Source organism: Lagopus leucura, unplaced genomic scaffold, assembly GCF_019238085.1.
Source record: "Lagopus leucura isolate 7727_CA_CO unplaced genomic scaffold, USGS_WTPT01 Super-Scaffold_797, whole genome shotgun sequence".
Classification (NCBI taxonomy): Eukaryota; Metazoa; Chordata; class Aves; order Galliformes; family Phasianidae; genus Lagopus; species Lagopus leucura.
This window is the reverse complement of record NW_024962259.1, coordinates 2,228,066-2,240,593: the sequence shown is the minus strand read 5'-3', so window position 1 is coordinate 2,240,593 and position 12,528 is coordinate 2,228,066. Positions and strand designations below refer to the sequence as shown.

Below are 12,528 nucleotides of genomic sequence, written 5' to 3'. Positions count from 1 at the left end.
ATCATACCATGCTGTCCTGATGGACAGAATGGCTCTGGCAGCAAGAGGGCTGTACTAGTGTACTGCGAGGGCCAAACCTACTGCTAACATGATTTTGACTCCTTACCAAACATTCTATGTGCACATGACATCTACACACACATACAAAACCAAGCAGAACTGAACACCACTGGAAATGCTGTGTGTTTCATGAGTTAGTTACTGTCAGTGGTAGGAAGTCAAACCAACACTCACACAAAGCAATGCTCAGCACCCTGCAAAGTCCCTCCTGCTCTCAGCAGAACCGAACTGTATCATGACTGGATTTGTTTCCTTGTGATGAATATTTACGTCCGAAGCTGCTGTGCGTAGTACAGTTACGAAAACAGATTTCTAGGGGCAGTCTTTGTTCCCAGTATCATAATTAGCAAATGTCTAATCTGACACCTTATGACATGCATTGCTGTGGGTTACTTTTTAAGATGCTTTGCTTTGCTTTTAACAATAAAATGACTACTTAAAAACTAAATCCGTGCTGTAACGCATTTCTTGAGGTGGCACTACCATGCCTTTGGACAGCTGTTCAGGCTCTGTCTGCATGCAAAGTGGAATGAACTTCCAGACCTTAATGTATACACAACCAAACACTCACCCAGATCACAAAGTTAAGCGAAGATGGAACACCACCTGTAACTTTTGCCAGAGATGCTGAACTGTCAATGACAGCATGCTTTGAAGTTTAAGATTTTGGGCCTTCACCAGACCAACCCAGGAACCCTGCAGCACCTGCTTGCCTTACTCCTGATCAGTATTAACTCCTTGTCTTCCACATTCACTAACACTACACAGTAATTTCTTACAGCAAAATGTACCTTACATTTAATTTCAAACAATATGAAATCTTAAATTATGTATTTATTCTGCAACAAACCCACACATCACAAGTTCACGTTGTTGCATGTAGGCAAGGTTTGGCAAGCAATACACACAGACAAAAATGAAACTAAACAAAGGCAATTACCTCCTCTTTGCCTATGTGAGGACCAAAATTTGTGCACGGCTTCATTTTGTAATGAGTAAGGACTCATTTTTTCTGCACCGCCACATCAGAAATAAAATGGTGGCACAGAAGACAGCTGCAAGATTAAGACACAGTTCAGGTGCCCTTTGCATCCACTACTCAGAAGTGTCCCCCTCTTCTTCCCCCCTTCGAAGACAATCCCAAATATTTAAAATAAAGTTTTTCTTGCTCCCTGACCCAAATTATAAAGCCATATCCACTGCATACTTGATTTGCAGGGTTATTGTCACCTGAAGATATCAATGACACTGTAATATTGTTTTCCCATTTGTCATAGCCTCCTCATTGAAGACAATTTATCATTAAAAGGGCTGGGAGTACATTTACATCTTATTCTATTTTGTTACTTAATTTTAAAAGATTTTTCCACCATGTAACAACTGCAGTGGAACCACCGACTCACTCAGGCTCATTCACTTATTCAGCAAAATTGTATTAGTGAAGAAAGATTAAAATGTGAGAAGATTAATAATGACATTTCCAACAAAAGAGACAGGAGTCCCCACATTTTGCTGAGCGTGAACTAAATTAAAACACAGCCACGACTGAGGAAACCTTTCTGATGATAACAGCATAAAGCACAACATACAGAGGTCTCTGCAGTAACCTAACAAGCTGCGGTTTTTCTGTGGGTTTAATGCATGACCCAGCAGCTCCTACTAATTAAGGACAGTCCCAGCAGCATGCCATACGAATAAATGCTTCTTTGGCTGTACCACTTCTCACAACCACATCAGCTTAAGCCGACTGGTCAGTCTGGTTTCCGGCCACCTGGCTGACAGCTGCTTATCTGTGCCACGTCTCTGAAGCGTATGTGCCATGCCCACACGTGGCATTTGAGTCAGGTTTCCTTTGTGGCATCCCAGCAGCCTTGAGATCTTTCTGCTTTGTATTTTGTTTCCCGTTTAAAGCACCCACATTAACACTGCTGTTCTCATGACAACAAGGATGCATGCTGTGTACTCTGGAGGGCAGCATGAGAGCATGTGACGGTGTGAGGGCACAGACCCTGCTAGTATCATCATGCCTGAAGGATGGCTGCAGGCAGGGGACACCTCTGCTGCTTGGAGCAGGCCCTGAACAAGCTTTCTCCTCGGCTGTGCTCAGATTCTTCTGAAAAAGCATCCCAGAAAAACAGAACAAAACAAAAAAGCCACACAGACGCACACAGCCTGGGTGATCAGGGGACCAGCATACTGGAGCAAAAACTAAAAAGCAAGCTGAACTGCCTGGAAAAATGTCTGGTTTATCTTCCATTCTTTTGTGCAAGCTCACATGGAAAATGTAATGCTCAGGAATGGTCTGAAGTGTCAGCAGTGCACCTAAGTTCCACACTTCTACCACCGTTTGACCCTTCTGTGCCACCTTACTCTTATCTGAATACCATGCAAACACTCTCAGATCAGATGCTAGACAGATTAAAGCAACATGATGAGATAAAGCCATAGGTATTATTCAGCAGGACCTAGAGGAAAGCTGATTGTTTTCTCTGGCTGACATATTACTTGAAGCAGGAATTGAACACAGAAGTGAACATGTAAACTCATTTTTTTCACTCCTACCTCCAAAAACTCTCACTAACACTTTGCCAGAAAGACTTTTTCTCCTTATCTACCTATTTTTGACCTCTGAAATTACCTATTCAAAACAGTTCTCTGAAACGACTCACAATGCACCAAAAGGTTTATGAAGTCATTTCTGGATGCTTTATTTTTCCCAATTTGTCAGGTTTAAGCAATTATTTTTTTCATTCTTAAGTTATTTATGGCTGACAAGCAATGGAATGATGAAGCACAGTTACCAAGACTGGTGACAGGCCTGTTAATACCCCAAAATGAATTGGCCAAGTAGCCCCAAATATAAACCCACTCTTGCCTCAGCAAGATGTTCTAATCTTGCCCAAAACATACAGGAAGCACGACTTTGCTGGTGCCCTCAACGGACAAGAAGTCTGTAGTTCAAGGATTAAACTGCTACTTTTGTTTACCGAGAAATTCAACACTTCCTAAATAGTTTTCATATGATCTCTGTAGCATCTTAACTCTCCCAACACTATTACAGTATGTATTTTATTTTTACATTTGGTAATTCTCTGCATACAAACTTTTATCTTTAGGTCCAAATGTCTCTGGCATGAGATGCTGAATTTAAAAAATAAATAAATACAGAAACCTGATTAGAAGGGTATTTCTACAGCTACTGTTCAGCTACAAGAGAACTAAAAGATTAAAAGCCTCACTTACCTACTATCTGTCCTCTAACAGTGTCATTGTCATTTGGCCCAAGCTTGCACAGATCCAATCTCTGATCTAGAAAACAAGGACACACGTCATGCAATATTCTGATGCCTCTGAAAAGCACTCCGAAGTACCATCAGAACAAAAATGACCTGAGCACAAGACAGTCAGGACTTCAAGAAGCAAAATTCAAGAAGGGAGGCAAAATTAAAAATCTTGAGACCCAATTTTCCGTAATTCCAAAATAGAAAACAAGTTTCTGAAATATCTGCCCTACTTCACAAAGCTCTGTTAACAGAAGCTTACTTCACATTTTAGTCCCTTGACCAGCAGCTGTCATAAGGAGCTCACGGTGTGCCATCTCACTGCAGAATCAACTCATTTGTTGCACACTGTATCATATATAGTGTTCACTATATATATATAGTATGAACATATCATATATATATGTTCACTATAGTGGAACTTCATAAAACAGAGCAAAATGTAATGTTCTGAAATGCTGATTTAATGAGAGAGATTTGAAAACAAAAACTTCAGTTCTAACTTTATCAGCAGGGAACCTGTTTGAAGTAAATTCAGAATGCTCCTCTGCCAGCAAGTCACCTTTTTTAAAGAAAATGACCTTTATTGGCAACCACTAATTTTCCATCACAAACAACGTGCCAAATTTTGTTCACAAATTAGAATGCATTATGACTGATCAGTGTAAACAGCACCAATTAAGATAATAATGAAACAGGATCTTGCACACCGATTAACATTTTCAGAAGTAAACACAAAGCTGTGTTATAAAACAACATTTTATGATGACTGAACTTACTAATTTTGAAGAGCCAGACATTTTTAACTACAGCTTTTACTTCAAGAGAGGATTATCTTTTCATTTACCCTGTGCATTTCTGAAGGTAATAAAAAGGAAATTTGGAGGTAATGAGAATCTGCCTTTCTTCAAAATCCCAACACAGTAAGTTCAGTCTTGACAATGCACAACCAGACTGCTGCACTGCATCTCCCACCGCTTTCATGAACCGGGCAAAAGAACTGGAAAGCACACGGTAAGTTATGTTCTCTAACCGACCCATCCTCGGCAACAAAGCACAAACTACCAAACTGTTTGGAGCATACAAGCTTCATAAAAACCAACACAAACTCAATTAAGTGCCACTCTTTAACATTTCTGCACATAAGACATTTGAAAGAGAAGAAACATTAGCATTTAGCTTACTTACAACCAGTGTCTTTAAGGCGGTTAATTGCATTTGAAAGAAGTCTCACACAGCCCAGAAAACCAGCTCCCTGCTTTTTATGTATTTTCTTGTGATTCCACACACTGATCGTTATTGAATCCGATTTCCCAATATACCTGAAAAATGTGAACAACAGTACTGTGAATGACATTTACTGAATACTTTGAAGATGCACCAGAAATGACCTCAGGGGAAAAAAAAAATTATCAGCCATTACATTAAAAACTGAGCACACGCTTTACCAGCAAGAACAACTCATCTTTAGATGCGCACGTAACACCGCAATGGAAGTGCATCTCACAAAGGAATTTACCTGAACACAAATTAATCTAAAATCCTGATTCTGAACAAAGGTACTCATAAGAATCCAAAGTCTACTGAAAACTGTCTAAAACAGCATCCCTGACAGACTGGCCTGGCCTCCGAGACTCCATCTCCTCAGGGCGATGAACATGCTTTGATTCACGCCCACATTCAGCCTAATGGAAAACCATGGCAATGCCTGCAGAGGATGTATTTGTTAGCAGTGCTAGCACATGTCGGATGCCAGGACAGAAAAGTTCAGCATCCTTCTGCAGCATTCCATCTACTGCTTTTCTCAGGCCACCCTTCCAGCCACTGGGAGCGCAAGTCACCCTACTGCTCTTCTGAGCAATCAGGAAAACAGAAAGTAAACCCAGCTACAAACCTGCACTCAGTGAACCTTCAGGAAGCTATCAATTATTACTGAGAAAACTCCAGAAAGGCCCAGTTTGAAGCACACATTACTTCACAAGTATGACCCATTTCAAGAAGTTGATAACCATATCTCAGTCAGTAAGTGCCAGGCTCCCCTCCTGTCCCCAGCTCAAGCTGCATCCTGCCAGCACTTCTACACAAATGCTCTGAGAAACCCACATCTGTGCCTCACCGACTTGAGGAAGCCTGCACACTGTAGGCTACTGCATCTTTGCTTCTTTGTTTGCTTGAATCTTTGCTCCTCTGAAGCAACTGCTTTGTGAGCTAGTCTTGCTTTACAGGGGACAACTTCACAACACTGATGATATACCAGTTATTGGCAATACTGCATAATATTAGTAATTTTAAGTCAAAGAACATTAATTTGGATCTATGCTTAGAAAATGCGAACTGCTCCCAGATCACAGATTCTGGCCTTCTGCAGTTTAGTTCCAAGTGGGAACTAACCTCTCTGTTCCTGAAGGAAAGCTAACCAAATAATTCAGCCAGTTCCTACATACCTCTCCCCCAGTGACAGAAGACTTGCCTGGCTTCAACACATCTGAGTAATTTCAAAAAGATACAAATGATACTGTCAAGGTTGGCAAACCAAATAGTTGATCTGGCTTTCATGGTTAAAAATCGTAGCTCTGATCAGGTCAGCTCTCAATTAACACTTCTTCCTTTTTCCTTTATGGTATAAAACTCAAAGCAGAACTTTGACTTTTCTTTTTTAAACCACCTGCAGACAGGGACTGATTCAAGAAACAGAAGACAGACAAGCCCAATGTAGGCACATACACATGAATCTGTTTTAAAATAACAAGTGCGCAATTAAAAAATAAATAAAAAATTTAAAAATCCACAACTGACACAAACAAACTCCAAGTTTTTTGGAAGAGCAAACAGATTACATGGTACAGGTTAGATTTTTGGCCGTACAACCTTGACAATGCCAATTTTGCATAGAGAAACGAGATGAAGATGGGTATTCACGTGCACAGTTGCAGTCTACAATGTTTCATGTACTTAAAATAAATTTTTATGAGAACAAGCTAAGTGCACTTAAAAATAAAGACTTATCATGACCTGTCTTGAATTTTCCAGTTTTCCTTGTTGCTTTAAAAAAGTCAAAGGTATATGGTTAAACACAATTTCACAACAGAACAGTTTGAATAATATGCAGAGCAGCTGAATACACAACACCATTTCCAAGAATTACTGAAACCTTCCAGGGTGAGGTTCTCATGGCTGAGATGCAGACAGTAAACCATCTGTACCAAACAGGTGAGGACTTACGACACGACTGCTTCACCTACTGTGATTTTTGACCTGAAAACCTGGCTGATTCTTTCATTTAAAGGAAATAAGCAAGGCAAGCAGCATTCACCAAATGAAAAGAAGAGAAAGAAACGAGGAGAAGAAATAGCTCAGTAAGTGCTGGTTGGCTTTATAGGGAAATGCTGCATCTATGATTCTGCATAATTTCAGGCATGAAAATATATGGCTGCATTTAGAGAATGGTGGTAGGACAAGCTGATGTTCCCAATTCTTTTGGTGGGTAGGTCACATTTGTTTTACATCATCTGGCACTAAAGTTCCAACATAAGCCTTAGTTAGCAATTTTATTTGTTATCAAAAAAGAATGTTCCAAAAATTAAAGTGAGCAAGTTAAATGAAACAACTTCATTTTATTGGATGCTTCTCTTCTTCTCCTTATATTACTTGTTCAAGTTCTTAGAGGCTTTATTTATTTATTTTTGAAACTCCACTTCATCAGCAATATCAATTTCACTGCTTAAATCCTTCAACAAAGACAACAGTATTAGTATTAATGAAGTGGAAATATGGAAACTTAATTTCTATATATGTTTTGTTAACTACAGAGCATCTGGTCTATATCCCTGCATTTCCCTAAGCTGTGAAGTTAGGGCTTCGGATAAGAATCACACATTTGGAAACATTATGACAACTGCCTATTCTTAGCACTTCCACTTCTAGACAAAAATCATGTAAACGCCATTCTGGAAAGCTGCAAAATATTTTGATCAAATGTATGACACAGGGACAGTTGTTACTTTGCCTAAATAAATTTGTCTTTGCCAGGACAGTACTCCTCCTGTGCCAAGATACCACGCCAGGAAGGTCTGGTACCCCGCAGCCTTTCAGCCCCATGGCATTGTACACATTTTCCCCAAAGAGTTCAGCTTGGTAGAGAAGCAGAATGAAGAAAGTGGAAAAAACTTATTCCTGAAAAAACACATCTCTTCCTGATCACAAGCCAGATGTATTCCCTCCAGAAAGAGAGAAAAATGCAACATCAAGAGGAATGAATTCAGACTTGGAAGCCAGGAATTCCCTACTTCTAATCCATGCTGTCACTTAGGCTTTGTTTCCTTTTATGAGCTGGACAAATTATTTAGTTTGTTTCTCTGTTTTCCAATTTCTGTTGTTATTTTTTTTCCACATTTGTTTTTCTGCTTGTTTTAAATATCACAGTAATGTCATGCTTTGAGTTATCAACTGTTTTCAGGCTGAAGGATAAGAGGGAGAAGAGAAATAACAAAAAATGTCATCCCAGATTTTTCCTCTTCTCCCCACCCTGACAATTACTCTCATCTCTGGAAGTAACAGGGGTGTTCTGAGCCTGCAGCACTAAGCCAGGGGCTGGGGCAGGAATACAGCATGTACACATGGCACTGGCTGCCTGCTCTTCTTCCCATCCTTGATACGACCCAACCCAACACTGAATTAAGCCTAAAAAACACTGTAAAGCAGCTGCAGCAAGCAAACAGCAGGCAGAAGAGCTCCTACTGCACAACAGACACACCTCAAAGGTTCAGCAAAGACACATATCTGCCATGCTCGAGCTGGAACAGCCAGATCTGCCAGAGCCAGCAACACTTCCACCTGAATGCAGAGGGCAAAAGCTTCACCACATCAGTCTAAACAGCCACATCAAGGAGACCAGACTGTTACACGGTGATGGTAAGGGAGAGTGGTGGTTCTGCTTGGGGCAGTGCTGCAGCTTGAGAAGGCAGAGGCACAGAACAGCACTTGAACTTGCAGCAAGGAGATGCTGGGGAGTGCAGTAGTCACAGCAGCTGGGAGAAGCTACAGTGAATTGGAGAGGTGCAACAAGGAGGAAAAGCCATGAATCCTTGCTAGAATCTTGGGGCGCAGACTGGAAGGCCACAGAGCAAGGAGGGGTCAAGGAGCAGACTATGGCACAAATATCTTTTAGAGTTTGCTGTGCTATAAGGGTAGAGGCTGATAGAGAAGGCTGGAACAGGCTAGAGAGAATAGGTGAGAGTGGGAAAGCTGCGGGAGAGACTGCAACTATGGGACAAGGGTGAGGAAGGGAACAAAAGCAATTGGGTATGGTTTAAATAGCATTTGAATGCTTTTAGTGCAAGAAGATGCGTAGACACAAAGTCTGGTTATTCAAAGCTTTGAGAAGAGCCCTTAACAATAGGGAAAGCACAAACAAGCCTGAAAATAAGGAAGGGAATACATCCAGGGCAAGCGTGGTATTTTGCTAACATTAAACTGCATTCAGACAGCAACTATTTGGTAATTTCTTTCTGGAAGGCATCTCACATTTCCCCCTCTACACACACCCATCCAGACTTAAGAATCACAGCATCTAACTAATTCAGCTGCTTTCTTTCACAATAAGAAATTAAGGACCATGTAAGGCAAAAACAAAACTTTTTTTGTTCTTTATAACACTAAAGAATTCTTTAAAAACATCTTATACAACAGAGTATCTATTATGCTGAACCAGGTTAACAAAACAAAATTCCCTTGGACTTAGCCAGCTAATTCAGACATTATTCCATAAACACACTGCAACAGATCCATCTTAGTGGGCCATTTTCATACACTATTATGTGGTACACAAGATTAGAAGCGGTGTTAACCTGTTACACAAATCCCATACAGGGGACTTCAATGAATGCAATTACAAAGAGAACAACTTTACTGCATGTAAAACTACTGCAGTCATTCAAAAATGGTAGGAAGAAAAGCAGGACTTCAGAAAAAAAGAAAAAATCTACATAACTCCACCTTCCTCTGGTGGATTTCCTATGCTCTGTGGGGGCAGAAGCAGGCAAGCAGGCATTCTGCCACCAAGACTCCACGGGTTATGCTTGGTGTGCAAAGTATTTCCTGTAACAGTGGAAGTGCTGTAAGTCAGACCAGCGTTCCCATGCAGTGGTGTGTTGTCAGGGTAAACATTAGGAAGTTTTAAAAACCTAATACACTATTACTTTCAAAGAATGAGAAAATGAATCCCTGCAGCCTACGAGGTCTTCCATCAGGTGCTTGGCAGTAGACTGGTTACTATTTTTACTAATTTTTTTTTCCCCAAAAAAGGAGTAGTTCATTACCTAATTATCTGGTTCAGATCAAGAGCTGAGACCTGACCCTAAGTATATTAAAAGTATATCTAAAATAAAAGACAGACAGTGAGCTGTTGTAGCTCAAACAATTGATCTTTTATTGCTTCAAAGAGGAACTGAAGACTAACTGCAGGTATTTATAAATGAAAATAAGTTTCTATAGAGTAAAGGATGACAAGCAAGACAATAACAATAAAATGGGATAAATGATTATGAAGATTTTGAGAGAGCGAGGATTACTTTCAAATTACAAGGCTTGCCACAACAATTAATTGTACTCTGGATTAGAAAGGCTCTGTATACTTCTGTTCATTAAAGAACTCAACTGCTGGAATCGAGCACAGCAGTTAACCCTAGAGAACATGTAATTTATATTGAAAATAATATCCTAACTAAGCAAAATCTAGTCATGTTTAAAAAAAAAAGTGTAAATTCCTTACAACAGTCTAGCAGGAGCTCTTCCCCAAATCTTATAAACATACAGGTTAAGCAAGGAGACAGATACCTGTACCTGATTAAGAGCAATTTGTCACCAGTCACCAACAGAAACACAAATTAGATGGAAGAATGAAATGAAGATCTGGGAACCTTTAAGGAAAACTGTGCACTTTAAGTAACATGCACAATTAATTTTAAGTACGACGACACAGAGATGGCCCAAATCTGCCTCAGAACAAAATGTTCTGCTAGGAGCCCCTTTTCTATCCCTGTTTTGTATAAAAGAATGCAGACTGTGATCACAGTCTTGCTTCTAAGCTAAGAATGCAAAAATACCTTCTCTTCATCCTTCCTTGAAAACTGCAACCAAAAAGGAAGTTCTTTCAGAAGGTTTTACTATTTTTTTCCATTACTCTTACAGCATGTTAACTTCCTCCCTCGTTTCCCATGTCTTCTGCTCCTTCTCCAAAATTCAACCAAATCATGAGAACATGGAGCACCTACAGTCCCTTCTAACCCACACCTGTCAATGGCTTACTTGCATTGTCACCACTTCAAAGTAACAGCAGACAGATACGTGGGAGCCGTGGTGAACTGATGACAACTTCAACACAGAACACAGGTATGAAATGGAGTCAAGGGAGAGAAAAAAAAAAAAAGATCTGAACAATGCATTGGAAAGAAAGAAAGAAGGACATGGTGAGGCAGAACTTTTCACTTCTCTTCCTCATTTTCAAGAAAGAGAAAACGCACTGATAAAAAGGACAGAAAATATATAATGCATGAGCACAAAGAAACCTATGTAGAAGTTTTAATAAACCATATTACATCGCATATTCCATGCTTTAGAAAAACAGAAGAAAAACAGAACATATACATGTCATACTGATTATACTGCTCAACTACACAGAAGGATGCTCAAGCAATGATAACAACGTAAGAATTTGTAATAAAAGAGAATCTGAGACAGAAGTTGGAAAAATAAACAAGAAACAGAGCAGAAAGACAGTGTAGTACTACAAAAAAATACAACGAGCAGTTTGAGGAAAACACTATTACTGACTTTACAGGTGTCAATATGAAAATATTACTATAAGATAATACTACAGTATGTACAAGGCATGTTACAGACATCATCACTAGAAAATCAAGTACAGCATTTAGATTTTGAGGGAAATGAGAATGTGATTTTGACAGATGTATTTTTCACCCAAACTAATAAACTCTGTGATATTTGCCAGGCTGTTAGTAGGACAGTATTACAAACATCAGATAATTTCTGTGTACTTTAGAGGACTGCACTTCAAACCTTTGGTTATCACTGTTACCACCTACAGGTCATAATGCTGATTCCATTTTGGATCAAGTGTATTCTTCACAGTATCTGTAGAATGGCATTGGCCAGATCCGTCCACCACAACCTTAGCAAATGGATCAGGAAGTCCTAAGAGAAGGAAAAAAATTAGCAAATGGATCAAGATGCTTCAGAATCCTACATCACTGCTTTTTTTAACAAACATATGTTAATAAAAGCCATCTGCAATTTTAAAAGTAAGTCATATTTCTTGACTATGATATAAAAGAATTGCATGATGTATTAAGGACTGGAAATGGCTAGATTTGTAAGTTATTCCACACAAGTTTCTCTCAGTCTCTATCACTATCAAACGCCTGGGGGAGGGTGGAGGGAATCTTTCTGTGAAGCCTCTGAGCACCTTAATTTCCTTAATTCAAGATGGAGTAAGTTTTTGGTATATGAAACATTCAGCAAAAGATAGGGAAAACAGAACTGCACTCTTCCTATTTTAAAGGCCGACTGTAATCAGTATTTTAGTTGACATTTGCATTGAAGGAAATTGTCTATAGCAGATTATACATGCTTTTGAGGCCGTCATTGTTTTTCTGCTCGTTTCCTGCTGCATTTTCTCCTATCTTAGTACCTCAGAAATACTCAGCACAGGTTCAGCTGCTAACAAAACCCCATGCAAAGACAGTACTGGACGACACAGCCGAGGGTGGGAAAAAAGCAGGACCAAAGCAGCCTACAATTAGCTCTACTGCAACTGCTGTCCTGAGCTATTAACTGACCCCAGAAGGGATGGTCTCACCACTAACACTGTTTTTCCCTCACACTAATTCCTGCCCTCATCTGCATGCCCAGTGACTCAGCTGCAGGAATTGCAGAGGTGAAACATTATTTGCTTTTTCTGTAGTGTAAGGTTTGCACCAGCTCTGCTTCCTCAGGCGACTCAGACAGAGCCAGTCTGGCACCAGTGGCCCAGGGCTGGTGCCAGACATGGCAGATGGGGATAAAGGCAGTGCAGGCAGGGAGGGGCCTGCTGGGATCCATGCTGCCGACTGGCTTAGCTGCAGTATGGAACTGTTCTCTTCAAAGCTCAGGTCTGATCTTTTAAATTCTT

General features: G+C 40.0%; 1 protein-coding gene across 3 annotated transcripts in view; it reads right to left on the bottom strand.

Annotated features, from left to right (window-relative positions):
- The window catches only part of SMURF2 (SMAD specific E3 ubiquitin protein ligase 2), a 56,304-nt gene that overhangs the window by 19,594 nt on the left and 24,182 nt on the right, over positions 1–12,528 (bottom strand). For all 3 annotated transcript variants that reach the window (XR_006177753.1, XR_006177754.1, XM_042865048.1), the window contains exons 3-5: positions 11,444–11,552; positions 4,530–4,663; positions 3,304–3,369 (exon numbers count right to left, since the gene is read on the bottom strand). Coding sequence is in view for 1 of the 3 variants with exons in the window: in XM_042865048.1 (XP_042720982.1) it covers positions 3,304–3,369; positions 4,530–4,663; positions 11,444–11,552 (309 nt within the window). In the remaining 2 variants the exon portion in view is untranslated. The remainder of the gene's footprint in view (positions 1–3,303; positions 3,370–4,529; positions 4,664–11,443; positions 11,553–12,528) is intronic.